Source organism: Ranitomeya imitator, chromosome 1 (assembly GCF_032444005.1).
Source record: "Ranitomeya imitator isolate aRanImi1 chromosome 1, aRanImi1.pri, whole genome shotgun sequence".
Classification (NCBI taxonomy): Eukaryota; Metazoa; Chordata; class Amphibia; order Anura; family Dendrobatidae; genus Ranitomeya; species Ranitomeya imitator.
Window position 1 is genome coordinate 1,011,009,036 of NC_091282.1, and position 16,969 is coordinate 1,011,026,004.

The following is a 16,969-nucleotide window of genomic DNA, read 5'->3' on the forward strand; positions in this document are numbered from 1 at the left end:
TACATCACGGGCTCTGCAATCGCAACATAATGCCCACAGACCATTCTATCAAAGTCTGCATTCCAAAACGGCACTCCATAGTTACATAGTTACATAGTTATTAAGGTTGAAGGAAGACTATATGTCCATCTAGTTCAACCCATAGCCTAACCTAACATGTTGATCCAGAGGAAGGCAAAAAAACCCCATGTGCAAAGAGTAAGCTCCACATTGGGGAAAAAAATTCCTTCCCGACTCCACATACGGCAATCAGACTAGTTCCCTGGATCAACGCCCTATCAAGGAATCTAGTGTATATACCCTGTAACATTATACTTTTCCAGAAAGGTATCCAGTCCCCTCTTAAATTTAAGTAATGAATCACTCATTACAACATCATACGGCAGAGAGTTCCATAGTCTCACTGCTCTTACAGTAAAGAATCCGCGTCTGTTATTATGCTTAAACCTTTTTTCCTCCAACCGCAGAGGATGCCCCCTTGTCCCTGTTTCAGGTCTATGATTAAAAAGATCATCAGAAAGGTCTTTGTACTGTCCCCTCATATATTTATACATTAAAATAAGATCACCCCTTAGTCTTCGTTTTTCCAAACTAAATAGCCCCAAGTGTAATAACCTATCTTGGTATTGCAGACCCCCCAGTCCTCTAATAACCTTGGTCGCTCTTCTCTGCACCCGCTCCAGTTCAGCTATGTCTTTCTTAAACACCGGAGACCAGAACTGTGCACAGTATTCTAAGTGTGGTCGAACTCCTTCCTTCCGAGCTCTGCCTTGCGCCCAAACAGTGGTTTACCCCCACATATGGGGTACCAGCATACTCAGGACAAATTGGACAACAACTTTTCGGGTCCAATTTCTCTTGTTACCCTTGTGAAAATAAAAACTTGGGGGCTAAAAAATCTATTTTGTGGAAAAAAAAAATATTTTTTATTTTCACGACTCTGCATTATAAACTTCTGTGAAGCACTTGGGCATTCAAAGTTCTCACCACACATCTAGATAAGTTCCATGGGGGGTCTTGTTTCCAAAATGGGGTCACTTGTGGGTGATTTCTACTGTTTAGGCACATCAGGGGCTCTCCAAACGCGACATGGCGTCCGATCTCAATTCCAGCCAATTCTACATTGAAAAATAAAACGGCACTCTTTCTCTTCCAAGCTCTGCGGTGCGCCCAAACAGTGGTTTACCCCCACATATTGGGTATCGACGTACTCAGGAGAAATTGCACAACAACTGTAGTGGTCTAATTTCTCCTGTTACCCTTGTGAAAATAAAAATTTATGGGCAAAAAGGTCATTTTTGTAGAAAAAATGCGATTTTTTTTTTTACGGCTCTACGTTATAAACTTCTGTGAAGCACATGGGGGTTCAAAGTGCTCACCACACATCTAGATAATTATGTTCCTTAAGGGGTCTAGTTTCCAAAATGGTGTCACTTGTGGGGGGTTTCCACTGTTAAGGCACATCAGGGGCTCTCCAAACGCGACATGGCGTCCAATCTCAATTCCAGCCAATTCTACATTGAAAAAGTAAAACGGCACTCCTTCTCTTCCAAGCTCTGCGGTGCGCCCAAACAGTGGTTTACCCTCACATATGGGGTATCGACGTATTCAGGAGAAATCGCACAACAACTTTTGTTGTCTAATTTCTCCTGTTACCCTTGTGAAAATAAGAATTTGTGGGCGAAAAGATAATTTTTGTGTAAACAAAAGCGATTTTTTTATTTTCACGGCTCTACGTTATAAACTTCTGTGAAGCACTTGGGGGTTCAAAGTGCTCACCACACATCTAGATAAGTTCCTTAAGGGGTCTAGTTTCCAAAATGGTGTCACTTGTGGGGAGTTTCCACTGTTTAGGCACATCAGGGGCTCTCTAAACGTGACATGGCGTCCGATCTCAATTCCAGCCAATTCTGCATTGAAAAAGTCAAACGGCGCTCCTTCACTTCTAAGTTCTGCGGTGTGCCCAAAAAGTGGTTTACCCCCACATATGGGGTATTGGCGTATTCATGAGAAATTGCATAACAAAATTTATGGTTACATTTCTGTTTTTACACTTGTGAAAATAAAAAAAATGGTTCTGAATTAAGATGTTTGCAAAAAAAAGTTAAATGTTCATTTTTTCCTTCCACATTGTTTCAGTTCCTGTGAAGCACGTAAAGGGTTAATAAACTTCTTGAATGTGGTTTTGAGAACCTTGAGGGGTGTAGTTTTTAGAATGGTGTCACACTTCATTATTTTCTATCATATAGACCCCTCAAAATAACTTCAAATGTGATGTGGTCCCTAAAAAAAAATGGTGTTGTAAAAATGAGAAATTGCTGGTCAACTTTTAACCCTTATAACTCCCTAACAAAAAAAAATTTTGTTTCCAAAATTGTGCTGATGTAAAGTAGACATGTGGGAAATGTTATTTATTAACCCCTCTGTGACCTTAGACGTACTATCCCGTCGAGGTGCCCTGGGCTTATCTGACCCTGGACGGGATAGTACGTCATAGCCGATCGGCCGCGCTCACGGGGGGAGCGCGGCCGGGTGTCAGCTGCTTATCGCAGCTGACATCCGGCACTATGTGCCAGGAGCGGTCACAGACCGCCCCCGGCACATTAACCCCTGGCACACCGCGATCAAAGATGATCGTGATGTGCCGGCGGTGCAGGGAAGCACCGCGCAGGGAGGGGGCTCCCTGCGGGCTTCCCTGAGACCCCCGGAGCAACACGATGTGATCGCGTTGCTGCGAGGGTCTCACCTCCCTCCCTGCTCCCTCCAGCCCCGGATCCAAGATGGCCGCGGATCCGGGTCCTGCAGGGAGGGAGGTGGCTTCACAGAGCCTGCTCAGAGCAGGCACTGTGAAGCCTGCAGCGCTGCTAGTCAGATCAGTGATCTGACAGAGTGCAGTGCAAACTGTCAGATCACTGATCTGTGATGTCCCCCCCTGGGACAAAGTAAAAAAGTAAAAAAAAAATTTTCCAAATGTGTAAAAAAAATAAAAAAAAATATTCCAAAATAATGAAAAAAAAAATAATATTATTCCCATAAATACATTTCTTCATCTAAATAAAAAAAAAAAACAATAAAAGTACACATATTTAGTATCGCCGCGTCCGTAACGACCCGACCTATAAAACTGTCCCACTAGTTAACCCCTTCAGTAAACACCGTAAGAAAAAAAAAAAAAAACGAGGCAAAAAACAACGCTTTATTATCATACCGCCGAACAAAAAGTGGAATAACACGCGATCAAAAGGACAGATATAAATAACCATGGTACCGCTGAAAGCGTCATATTGTCCCGCAAAAAAAGAGCCGCCATACAGCATCATCAGCAAAAAAATAAAAAAGTTATAGTCCTGAGAATAAAGCGATGCAAAAATAATTATTTTTTCTGTAAAATAGTTTTAATCGTATAAAAGCGCCAAACCATAAAAAAATGATATAAATGAGGTATCGCTGTAATCGTACTGACCCGAAGAATAAAACTGATTTATCAATTTTACCAAACGCGGAACGGTATAAACGCCTCCCCCAATAGAAATTCATGAATAGCTGGCTTTTGGTCATTCTTCCTCACAAAAATCGGAATAAAAAGCGATCAAAAAATGTCACATGCCCAAAAATGTTTTCAATAAAAACGTCAACTCGTCCCGCAAAAAACAAGACCTCACATGACTCTGTGGACCAAAATATGGAAAAATTATAGCTCTCAAAATGTGGTATTGCAAAAAATATTTTTTGCAATAAAAAGGGTCTTTCAGTGTGTGACGGCTGCCAATCATAAAAATCCGCTAAAAAACTCACTATAAAAGTAAATCAAACCCCCCTTCATCACCCCCTTAGTTAGGGAAAAATAAAAAAAAATGTATTTATTTCCATTTTCCCATTAGGGCTAGGGTTAGGGCTAGGGTTAGGGCTAGGGTTAGGGCTAGGGCTAGGGTTAGGGTTAGGGCTAGGGCTAGGGTTAGGGTTAGGGCTAGGGTTAGGGCTAGGGTTAGGGCTAGGGCTAGGGTTAGGGCTAGGTTTAGGGCTAGGGTTAGGGCTAGGGTTAGGGCTAGGGTTAGGGTTAGGGTTGGGGCTACAGTTAGGGTTGGGGCTAAAGTTAGGGTTAGGGTTTAGATTACATTTACAGTTGGGAATAGGGTTGGGATTAGGGTTAGGGGTGTGTCAGGGTTAGAGGTGTGGTTAGGGTTACCGTTGGAATTAGGGTTAGGGGTGTGTTTAGATTAGGGTTTCAGTTATAATTGGGGGGTTTCCACTGTTTCGGCACATCAGGGGCTCTCCAAACACGACATGGCGTCCGATCTCAATTCCAGCCAATTCTGCGTTGAAAAAGTAAAACAGTGCTCCTTCCCTTCCGAGCTCTCCTGTGTGCCCAAACAGGGGTTTACCCCAACATATGGGGTATCAGCGTACTCAGGACAAATTGGACAACAACTTTTGTGGACCAATTTCTCCTGTTACCCTTGGGAAAATACAAAACTGGGGGCTAAAAAATAATTTTTGTGGGAAAACAAAAAGATTTTTTATTTTCACGGCTCTGCGTTATAAACTGTAGTGAAACACTTGGGGGTTCAAAGTTCTCACAACACATCTAGATAAGTTCATTGAGGGGTCTAGTTTCCAATATGGGGTCACTTGTGGGGGGTTTCTACTGTTTAGGTACATTAGGGGCTCTGCAAACGCAATGTGACGCCTGCAGACCAATCCATCTAAGTCTGCATTCCAAATGATGCTCCTTCCCTTCCGAGCCCTCCCATGCGCCCAAACGGTGGTTCCCCCCCACATATCGGGTATCAGCGTACTCAGGACAAATTGGACAACAACATTTAGGGTCCAATTTCTCCTGCTAACCTTGGAAAAATACAAAACTGGGGGCTAAAATATAATTTTTGTGGAAAAAAAATATTTTTTATTTGCATGGCTCTGCGTTATAAACTGTAGTGAAATAGTTGGGGGTTCAAAGCTCTCACAACACATCAAGATGAGTTCCTTAGGGGGTCTACTTTCCAAAATGGTGTCACTTGTGGGGGGTTTCTACTGTTTAGGTACATTAGGGGCTCTGCAAACGCAATGTGACGCCTGCAGACCATTCCATCTAAGTCTGCATTCCAAATGGCGCTCCTTCCCTTCCGAACCCTCCCATGCGCCCAAACGGTGGTTCCCCCCCACATATGGTCCAATTTCTCCTGTTACCCTAGGGAAAATACAAAACTGGGGGCTAAAAAATAATTTTTGTGGGAAAAAAATTTTGTTTTATTTTTATGGCTCTGCATTATAAACTTCTGTGAAGCCCTTGGTGGGTCAAAGTGCTCACCACACATCCAGATAAGTTCCTTAGGGGGTCTACTTTCCAAAATGGTGTCACTTGTGGGGGGTTTCAATGTTTAGGCACATCAGTGGCTCTCCAAACGCAACATGGCGTCCCATCTCAATTCCTGTCAATTTTGCATTGAAAAGTCAAACGGCGCTCCTTCCCTTCCGAGCTGTCCCATGCGCCCAAACAGTGGTTTACTGCCACATATGGGGTATCAGCGTACTCGGGACAAATTGGACAACAACTTTTGAGGTCCAATTTCTTCTCTTACCCTTGGAAAAATAAAAAATTGGGGGCAAAAATATAATTTTTGTGAAAAAATATGATTTTTTATTTTTACGGTTCTGCATTATAAACTTCTGTGAAGCACTTGGTGGGTCAAAGTGCTCACCACACCTCTAGATAAGTTCCTTAGGGGGTCTACTTTCCAAAATGGTGTCACTTGTGGGGGGTTTCAATGTTTAGGCACATCAGTGGCTCTCCAAACGCAACATGGCGTCCCATCTCAATTCCTGTCAATTTTGCATTGAAAAGTCAAATAGCGCTCCTTCCCTTCCGAGCTCTCCCATGCGCCCAAACAGTGGTTTACTGCCACATATGGGGTATCAGCGTACTCAGGACAAATTGGACAACAACTTTTTGGGTCCAATTTCTCCTGTTACCCTTGGTAAAATAAAACAAATTGGAGCTGAAGTAAATTTTTTGTGTAAAAAAGTTAAATGTTCATTTTTATTTAAACATTCCAAAAATTCCTATTAAACCCCTGAAGGGTTAATAAACTTCTTGAATGTGGTTTTGAGCACCTTGAGGGGTGCAGTTTTTAGAATGGTGTCACACTTGGGCATTTTCTATCATATAGACCCCTCAAAATGACTTCAAATGAGACGTGGTCCCTAAAAAAAAATGGTGTTGTAAAAATGAGAAATTGCTGGTCAACTTTTAACCCTTATAACTCCCTAACAAAAAAAAAATTGGTTCCAAAATTATGCTGATGTAAAGGAGACATGTGGGAAATGTTACTTATTAAGTATTTTGTGTGACATATCTCTGTGATTTAATTGCATAAAAATTCAAAGTTTGAAAATTGCGAAATTTTTTTCACAAATAAACGCAGGTACTATCAAAGAAATTTTACCACTATCATGAAGTACAATATGTCACGAGAAAACAATGTCAGAATCACCAGGATCCGTTGAAGCGTTTCGGAGTTATAACCTCATAAAGGGACAGTGGTCAGAATTGTAAAAATTGGCCTGGTCATTGACGTGCAAACCACCCTTGGGGGTAAAGGGGTTAACTATTTTTCATGACATATCTCTCTGATTTAAGGGCATAAAAATTCAAAGTTTGAAAATTGCAAAATTTTAAAATTTTTTGCCATATTTCCGTTTTTTTCATAAATAATCGCAAGTAATATCGAAGAAATGTTACCACTAACATGAAGTACAATATGTCACGAAAAAATCTCAGAATCAGCGGGATCCGTTGAAGCGTTCCAGAGTTATAACCTCATAAAGTGACAGTGGTCAGAATTGCAAAAATTGGCTCGGTCATTAAGTACCAAATTGGCTTTGTCACTAAGGGGTTAAGCTGTATTATGAAATGCCTGTAGAGTAGTGAAGACTCTCTAACATCACAGTATTGTCCTTTAATATAATACCTCCTTGCTGCTCAGCCAACAACATGTCAAAAGCCATGAGAAGAATGTAAAAAGCAGCTTCAGGTGCAAGTTTCTGGACACTTTAGACAGATGTGTGTTAGGTAAGAAGGAGCTGACCCTAGAGTGGTATTTTTCCACTTACATCTCAGCAAATAACACAACAATAGGTTAGGACAGTAAGGCTAGGTGTTGTGAATTCTGTGGCTGAATTCACTCCTGTGGTCACAAGTGGTACTGCAGCTTCTGAGCTTCCTCCCTCAGGTGTTCTGGTGAGCTCGTTAACTGCTTCATTACTTAACTCCGCCTGATGCTGCTATCCTTGCTCCTTGTCAATGTTTCAGTGTTGGATCTGAGCTTCTCCTGATTGTTCCTGTGACCTGCTGCTCTGTATAGCTAAGTGCTTTTTGCTTTTTTGTTGCTTTTTTTCTGTCCAGCTTGTCTTTTGTTTTGCTGGAAGCTCTGAGACGCAAGGGGTGTACCGCCGTGCCGTTAGTTCGGCACGGTGGGTTTTTTTTGCCCCCTTTGCGTGGTTTTGCTTTAGGGTTTTTTGTAGACTGCAAAGTTCGCTTTACTGTCCTCGCTCTGTCCTAGAATATCGGGCCCCACTTTGCTGAATCTATTTCATCCCTACGTTTTGTCTTTTCATCTTACTCACAGTCATTATATGTGGGGGGCTGCCTTTTCCTTTGGGGAATTTCTCTGGGGCAAGTCAGGCCTATTTTTCTATCTTCAGGCTAGCTAGTTTCTTAGGCTGTGCCGAGTTGCCTAGGTAGTTGTTAGGCGCAATCCACAGCCGCTTTTAGTTGTGTTTAGGATAGGATCAGGTGTGCAGTCTACAGAGTTTCCACGTCTCAGAGCTCGTTCTTGTATTTTTGGGTATTTGTCAGATCACTGTGTGCGCTCTGATCGCTATGCACACTGTGTTTCTGGATTGCCTTCATAACACCTGTGATTAGCAAACATAACAGTACAAGGAGCCTAACTAATGATTCTCAATAGAGGGAAAGAAAAAGTTCTGACCTCACTTTTTTTTTTTTTTTCTGCTCGGTGTTCATTTTTTTTTTTTTCCCCTAGACATTTGGGTGATTCTGGACACAGGTGGGGACATGGATATTCAGGGTCTGTGCTCTTCAATGGATAATCTCGTTATAAATGTACAAAAGATTCAAGATACTATTGATCAGAAATCTATGTTAGAACCAAGAATTCCTATTCCTGATTTGTTTTTTGGAGATAGAACTAAGTTTCTAAGTTTCAAAAATAATTGTAAGCTATTTCTGGCCTTGAAACCTCATTCTTCTGGTAATCCTATTCAACAGGTTTTGATTATTATTTCTTTTTTGCGCGGCGACCCTTAAGACTGGGCATTTTCTCTTGCGCCAGGAGACCCTGCATTGAGTAGTGTCGATGCGTTTTTCCTGGCGCTCGGATTGCTGTACGATGAGCCTAATTCAGTGGATCAGGCTGAGAAAAATTTGCTGGCTTTGTGCCAGGGTCAGGATGATATAGAAGTATATTGTCAGAAATTTAGGAAATGGTCAGTACTCACTCAGTGGAATGAATCTGCGCTGGCAGCTTTGTTCAGAAAGGGTCTCTCTGAGGCTCTTAAGGATGTCATGGTGGGATTTCCTATGCCTGCTGGTTTGAATGAGTCTTTGTCTTTGGCCATTCAGATCGGTCGACGCTTGCGCGAGCGTAAATCTGTGCACCATTTGGCGGTACTGCCTGAGGTTAAACCTGAGCCTATGCAGTGCGATAGGACTATGACTAGAGTTGAACGGCAGGAATACAGACGTCTGAATGGTCTGTGTTTCTACTGTGGTGATTCCACTCATGCTATTTCTGATTGTCCTAAGCGCACTAAGCGGTCCGCTAGGTCTGCCGTCATTGGTACTGTACAGTCCAAATTCCTTAGGGCAGCACGGTGGCGCAGTGGTTAGCACTACAGCCTTGCAGCGCTGGGGTCCTGGGTTCTAATCCCACCCAGGACAACATCTGCAAAGAGTTTGTATGTTCTCTCCGTGTTTGCGTGGGTTTCCTCCGGGCACTCCGGTTTCCTCCCACATTCCAAAGACATACTGGTAGGAATTCTAGATTGTGAGCCCAATCGGGGACAGTGATGATAATGTGTGCAAACTGTAAAGCGCTGCGGAATATGTTAGCGCTATATAAAAATAAAGATTATTATTATTCCTTCTGTCCATTACCTTGATATGCTCTTTGTCGTCGTTTTCTGTCATGGCGTTTGTGGATTCGGGCGCTGCCCTGAATCTGATGGATTTGGATTATGCTAAACGTTGTGGGTTTTTCTTGGAGCCTTTGCGGTGTCCTATTCCATTGAGAGGAATTGATGCTACACCTTTGGCCAAGAATAAACCTCAATACTGGGCCCAGCTGACCATGTGCATGGCTCCTGCACATCAGGAAGTTATTCGCTTTCTGGTGTTGCATAATCTGCATGATGTGGTCGTGTTGGGGTTGCCATGGCTACAAACCCATAATCCAGTATTGGATTGGAATTCCATGTCGGTATCCAGCTGGGGTTGTCAGGGGGTACATGGTGATGTTCCATTTTTGTCGATTTCGTCATCCACCCCTTCTGAGGTCCCAGAGTTCTTGTCTGATTATCAGGATGTATTTGAAGAGCCCAAGTCCGATGCTCTACCTCCGCATAGGGATTGTGATTGTGCTATCAATTTGATTCCTGGTAGTAAATTCCCTAAAGGTCGATTATTTAATTTATCCGTGCCCGAACACGCCGCTATGCGCAGTTATGTGAAGGAATCCCTGGAGAAGGGACATATTCGCCCATCGTCATCACCACTGGGAGCAGGGTTCTTCTTTGTAGCCAAGAAGGATGGTTCGCTGAGACCGTGTATTGATTACCGCCTTCTTAATAAGATCACTGTTAAATTTCAGTATCCCTTGCCATTGTTATCTGACTTGTTTGCTCGGATTAAGGGGGCTAGTTGGTTCACTAAGATAGATCTTCGTGGTGCGTATAATCTGGTGAGAATCAGGCAAGGAGATGAATGGAAAACTGCATTCAATACGCCCGAGGGTCATTTTGAGTATCTAGTGATGCCGTTCGGACTTGCCAATGCTCCATCTGTGTTTCAGTCTTTTATGCATGACATCTTCCGTGAGTATCTGGATAAATTCCTGATTGTTTACTTGGATGACATTTTGATCTTCTCAGATGATTGGGAGTCTCATGTGAAGCAGGTCAGAATGGTTTTTCAGGTCCTGCGTGCTAACTCTTTGTTTGTGAAGGGATCAAAGTGTCTCTTCGGTGTGCAGAAAGTTTCATTTTTGGGGTTCATCTTTACCCCTTCTACTATCGAGATGGATCCAGTTAAGGTCCAAGCCATCCAGGATTGGATTCAGCCGACATCTCTGAAAAGTCTGCAAAAGTTCCTGGGCTTTGCTAATTTTTATCGTCGCTTCATCTGTAATTTTTCTAGCATTGCCAAACCATTGACCGATTTGACCAAGAAGGGTGCTGATTTGGTTAATTGGTCTTCTGCTGCTGTGGAAGCTTTTCAGGAGTTGAAGCGTCGTTTTTGTTCTGCCCCTGTGTTGTGTCAGCCAGATGTTTCTCTTCCGTTCCAGGTCGAGGTTGATGCTTCTGAGATTGGAGCAGGGGCGGTTTTGTCACAGAGAGGTTCTGATTGCTCAGTGATGAAACCATGTGCTTTATTTTCCAGGAAGTTTTCGCCCGCTGACCGTAATTATGATGTGGGCAATCGAGAGTTGCTGGCCATGAAGTGGGCATTCGAGGAGTGGCGTCATTGGCTTGAAGGAGCTAAGCATCGCGTGGTGGTATTGACTGATCATAAGAACTTGACTTATCTCGAGTCTGCCAAGCGCTTGAATCCTAGACAGGCCCGTTGGTCGTTATTTTTTGCCCGCTTCGACTTTGTGATTTCGTACCTTCCGGGCTCTAAAAATGTGAAGGCGGATGCTCTGTCTAGGAGTTTTGTGCCCGACTCTCCGGGTTTATCTGAGTCAGCGGGTATCCTCAAGGAAGGAGTCATTGTGTCTGCTATCTCCCCTGATTTGCGGCGGGTGCTGCAAAAATTTCAGGCGAATAAACCTGATCGTTGTCCAGCAGAGAAACTGTTCGTCCCTGATAGGTGGACTAATAAACTTATCTCTGAACTTCATTGTTCGGTGTTGGCTGGTCATCCTGGAATCTTTGGTACCAGAGAGTTAGTGGCTAGATCCTTCTGGTGGCCATCTCTGTCACGGGATGTACGTACTTTTGTGCAGTCCTGTGGGATTTGTGCTAGGGCTAAGCCCTGCTGTTCTCGTGCCAGTGGGTTGCTTTTGCCCTTGCCGGTCCCAAAGAGGCCTTGGACACATATTTCGATGGATTTCATTTCTGACCTTCCCGTTTCTCAAAAGATGTCAGTCATTTGGGTGGTCTGTGATCGCTTTTCTAAAATGGTCCATCTGGTGCCCTTGGCTAAATTGCCTTCCTCCTCTGATTTGGTACCTTTGTTCTTTCAGCATGTGGTTCGGTTGCATGGCATTCCTGAGAATATTGTTTCTGACAGAGGTTCCCAGTTTGTTTCAAGGTTTTGGCGAGCCTTTTGTGGTAGGATGGGCATTGACCTATCCTTTTCCTCGGCTTTCCATCCTCAGACTAATGGCCAGACCGAACGAACCAATCAGACCTTGGAAACATATCTGAGATGTTTTGTTTCTGCAGACCAGGATGATTGGGTGTCCTTTTTGCCGTTGGCTGAGTTCGCCCTTAATAATCGGGCCAGCTCGGCTACCTTGGTTTCTCCATTTTTTTGCAATTCTGGGTTCCATCCTCGTTTCTCTTCAGGACAGGTTGAGTCTTCGGACTGTCCTGGTGTGGATTCTGTGGTGGATAGGTTGCAGCAGATCTGGACTCAGGTAGTGGACAATTTGATCTTGTCCCAGGAGAAAGCTCAACTTTTTGCTAATCGCAGACGCCGTATGGGTCCCCGACTTCGTGTTGGGGATCTGGTTTGGTTATCTTCTCGTCATATTCCTATGAAGGTTTCCTCTCCTAAATTTAAACCTCGTTTTATTGGTCCGTATAGGATTTCTGAGGTTCTCAATCCTGTGTCTTTTCGTTTGACCCTCCCAGACTCCTTTTCCATACATAATGTATTCCATAGGTCGTTGTTGCGGAGATACGTGGCACCTATGGTTCCATCTGTTGAGCCTCCTGCCCCGGTTTTGGTGGAGGGGGAATTGGAGTATATTGTGGAGAAGATTTTGGATTCTCGTGTTTCTAGACGGAAACTCCAGTATCTGGTTAAATGGAAGGGTTATGCTCAGGAAGATAATTCCTGGGTTTTTGCCTCTGATGTTCATGCTTCCTATCTTGTTCATGCCTTTCATGCGGCTCATCCTGGTCGGCCTGGGGGCTCTGGTGAGGGTTCGGTGACCCCTCCTCAAGGGGGGGTACTGTTGTGAATTCTGTGGCTGAATTCACTCCTGTGGTCACAAGTGGTACTGCAGCTTCTGAGCTTCCTCCCTCAGGTGTTCTGGTGAGCTCGTTAACTGCTTCATTACTTAACTCCGCCTGATGCTGCTATCCTTGCTCCTTGTCAATGTTTCAGTGTTGGATCTGAGCTTCTCCTGATTGTTCCTGTGACCTGCTGCTCTGTATAGCTAAGTGCTTTTTGCTTTTTTGTTGCTTTTTTTCTGTCCAGCTTGTCTTTTGTTTTGCTGGAAGCTCTGAGACGCAAGGGGTGTACCGCCGTGCCGTTAGTTCGGCACGGTGGGTTTTTTTTGCCCCCTTTGCGTGGTTTTGCTTTAGGGTTTTTTGTAGACTGCAAAGTTCGCTTTACTGTCCTCGCTCTGTCCTAGAATATCGGGCCCCACTTTGCTGAATCTATTTCATCCCTACGTTTTGTCTTTTCATCTTACTCACAGTCATTATATGTGGGGGGCTGCTTTTTCCTTTGGGGAATTTCTCTGGGGCAAGTCAGGCCTATTTTTCTATCTTCAGGCTAGCTAGTTTCTTAGGCTGTGCCGAGTTGCCTAGGTAGTTGTTAGGCGCAATCCACAGCCGCTTTTAGTTGTGTTTAGGATAGGATCAGGTGTGCAGTCTACAGAGTTTCCACGTCTCAGAGCTCGTTCTTGTATTTTTGGGTATTTGTCAGATCACTGTGTGCGCTCTGATCGCTATGCACACTGTGTTTCTGGATTGCCTTCATAACACCTGTCATTAGCAAACATAACAGCTAGGGTCACATTGCGTTAGGGCAGTCCGTTTAGCGCATAGCTCTACGGACTGCGCTAACGCAATGTCCCAAATGGGATCACGTTTGCCGATCCCGTTAGCGCAGATCCCCGATCTGCGCTAGCGAGGAACGGACCGCGAACTCAAATAACGGCACATCGCTAGCGCACGCCCAATATGGACGTGCGCTAGCGATGCGTTCGCCATTGCAATCAATGGCGGCGTTAACGGACTACGTTACACCATGTTATGCCGCAGTGTAACGTAGTCCGTTAAACATACCGCCATAACGCAGTGTGACCCTAGCCTAAATGTGCTGTGTTGAAATCATTTACAGTCCACAAAAATATGAATTAAAGGAGTAAAAAAAACAGGTTGCCAAAGAAGATAAGGTAAGAATTATTATTTAGTGTAGAAAGAGAGCCATGAATCAGCGTGGTCTACTTTCTCATTGGGGTCCTGCTGGAACAGTAGCTACACCATTGCAGATAGATCGCACTAACTGTCCAGCCCAGGAGACTCAGCAACAGTAGACTTTCAGAAAATCTCTTCCCTTGTCAGAACGCTGGTCCTTCCTCCCCATCCTCTAACCTTTCAGACTATTAATAGGGATATGCGTTGCTAAAACTATGGGTTAGGCTGCCCACTACTACATCCAGCTAGAAAGTAACTGACGTTAGCCTAATATACTAGGCCTCACAAAATGCCATTTCACTCACCTGCTTTGTCCAACTAGAAAAAAAGTGATGCATTTCTTGAAACCACACAAGTAACTTCTATTAAGTTGGTACTTACTTATTCCAAGAGCTGTGACTAATTTGACAGCGAGGTCTGGTATTTCACATTGTATAAAAAAGGGCTCGAGGATATAGCGTCCAAATGCTAGTGATATCACTGCCGTAGCAGCTGGCCTGAAACCGAAAAATAGAGAGAAAGAATCATTGTAATGTAAAGTATATAATAATTCAAAGCAAGGATTATAAATGCATTACATTCTCTGTGGCAGAAAAGGATTTTCGTGACGGCTTTGTTCTATTGCACATCTTTCTCATTATGCATAGTCGGAAAGTAAAATACATTTATTGCATTGTAGTTTTACAAGCAGATGCACAAAGATATAATTATAATAACCGTTAGTTTCTGTGGAAATGCAGCACTGACCGTGAAGGTAAAGATTATAGGACGATTCATTAAAGTGTGTTTTTTGTCAATGCGAAATCAGCCGGATAAGACATGCCATTTCATACAATTTACGTCTGGTGTTTTCACTATATTGAGCAGGAACTGTTACTGAAACAAATTGCATGGTTTAGAATTTGCCTTTTGGCCTCAATAACAGGCGGAAACTGACAGAAATCTCACTTCCCTTAGGAGAATAAGAGGGAAGAGAATGTATGAATTACTGATGTCTATTAGGGCAATTAGTGAGGACAGGATCAGCCATGCAGTGAGTGTTGTAGACAGTCGGAATTCATCCTGTAAGCTGGCTCAGTCTGCCGAGACATGTCTTATACCATCATATGAGTAGATAAATTATAGGTTGAAATCTTACCAAAGTTTGCTTTGCAGGCACGTAAATTGTCTTGGCATTGCTAATTCAGCTAAGAGATTGTTTGACCCTTTGAACCGTTCATTTAAATTCATAAGAAAAATTGAAACACATAAAGTAATAATGCTAAAATGTTGCACAGTTTTATAGATTCGCTTTTTGCTGTCAAATTTCTTTTAATTCAGGAGAAAAATGTGACTGCACAAGGCCAAAGGCCACTTATTACTGCAAATCACATTAGCAAACTGCGTCCCACCACTATGGTTTTACGTGAATACTCATACTCCCCCCAGTAGGTGAAAGTTAGTATTCCGGAATCTTTCGAGTTTCTTCTCAAACACTACATAATGTCCTTCAAAGGGAAGTGCAGTTTAGAATATTTATTTTCATATACCCTCATTTACAGAAACAGGGACCCTATTTATTACTTCCATTCTTTTAAAGAGTGGAGAGAAACTATACGGGGTGTCTGGTCAGCGAGTAGTGATACGGCTCATCCTGTCCAGTGGCATCACCATGATGATAGGACAACAGCGTTCCCTGTTCTGCACAAATTCCAAGGGTGTAAAATGGAGGATACCTTAGATTCCCCCTCACGTTAGCCTGCACATTCCCATCCAAAGTTACCCTATGTACTCCCATTTCAAACTATTCTTTAGAAAACTAATAATGGTCTACTGGAACTGCTGTCTACCTTGCTGCCAAACATCTTCTAAAAGCCCTAAGTTTGACTTGCTTGCTTTCTGCTTCTTAACCCCTATGTCCGTCTCTAAAAAAATGCCCCCTGTGTTCTTACAAAAAATCCCTCAGATATGTTATAGTTTCTCCTTTTGGAGGATTTGACTAGTCCTGCAGTATATAGTCAACTTGATTCTTTTTATAGGAAATGCGTGATGCTTTATTCTACTAGTGGTTGCAGTTGATTATTTAATGGAAATCTATTGACAAGATCTAACCAACTAAACAGCTCATATCAGCATATAAATCCATTGGTCATTGAAATCTAGATCCATCAACAATTTTATATCCTCTGTCTATTGCTGCATTCCCAAGTAATTAGCACTTTAATTGATATGCAAATAATGTGTTAAGTGTTCAGGGCATGATAGAGCACCTAAGAAGTCTATGCTTCCCTAGGCTGATTCCCAGCCCAGCACTAGACTCTTTAGCTCGATTGATAGCTCAGTACATGATTTCTTTGACTGGTGCATGATATCACACAGACAGTGAGCTAGCCACAAAGCCGAAGAGGCTGCTGCTGAACAGGGAAAAGACCTTGGGAGGCACAGACTAGTTAGGTGCTCTATCATGACCTGAGCACTTAACTCTTCATTTCATATGAATAAAACCGCTAATTACTTGGGAATATTTAAAAAAATGTCCACATATCAAAAAGAAAGTATATACAATTGTAAAAAATACCACATTGGAGGTGAGTGGTATATTTCGAAAAAAGCAGTGTCAAAACAATTTTAAGATAGATTCTCTTATGGTATTAACATAATCACTTAATCAACCATTTTTGCCTGCCACTGGGGTTATGTGACAGATTATTCAACATACTAAGTTACTATTTCTTTACATTCAAGACAAATGCTTGTTTTCCACTACAGCATGCAAGACAGCATTCATGTGCAATACAACCTATATAAGGAAGCTATATTCAGAGATCTAGCCCCATAAATGTAGCATCTATAGGCTATAGCGGCACTCTTATTTTTGTATGGAGAAAAAACAGCTATTATTGTACATACCAGGCAGATAAACCCAATGTATTCTTAGCATCCTAAATCAGGGATGCTTAAAACATAAATGGCAACACTTTATACAGAATCAAAAATGTGGAACATTCTCACTCAATTATTGTGGTTTTACTCTGTATCCACATTCACATCTGGGTGTATGGATTTCACTGAAGTTCCTTTTAGTCCAGTCTCATCAGGGGAGTTCAGAAAGATATGACTCCTAATGTCACATCACGAGCAAGCTGGCGATTTACCACCATATTAAAGCTTTAATGGTGTTAGGACTGGCGGAACGCACCAAGACAGATGATAAAGGTGCGTTCGCAGTCCGGGGTCCACCGTGCAGGTGGAGACCTGCTGCTAGTAATTGGCAGACAATATGGCGGTACACTAAAGTATACACGCGTGGGTTAAACCTCACCCAGCGTGAAGAAAGCGATCCTGTTAACTCACAGGACCGCAGTACCACACTAGAGCG

The 16,969-nt window shown here is 42.9% G+C and overlaps 1 protein-coding gene across 1 annotated transcript in view; it reads right to left on the minus strand.

The window, feature by feature from the left end:
• Window positions 1–16,969, minus strand: part of SLC7A11 (solute carrier family 7 member 11) — a 478,205-nt gene that overhangs the window by 393,745 nt on the left and 67,491 nt on the right. Inside the window, exon 3 of the mRNA XM_069743955.1 lies at window positions 13,993–14,108. Coding sequence (XP_069600056.1) covers window positions 13,993–14,108 — 116 coding nt within the window. The remainder of the gene's footprint in view (window positions 1–13,992; window positions 14,109–16,969) is intronic.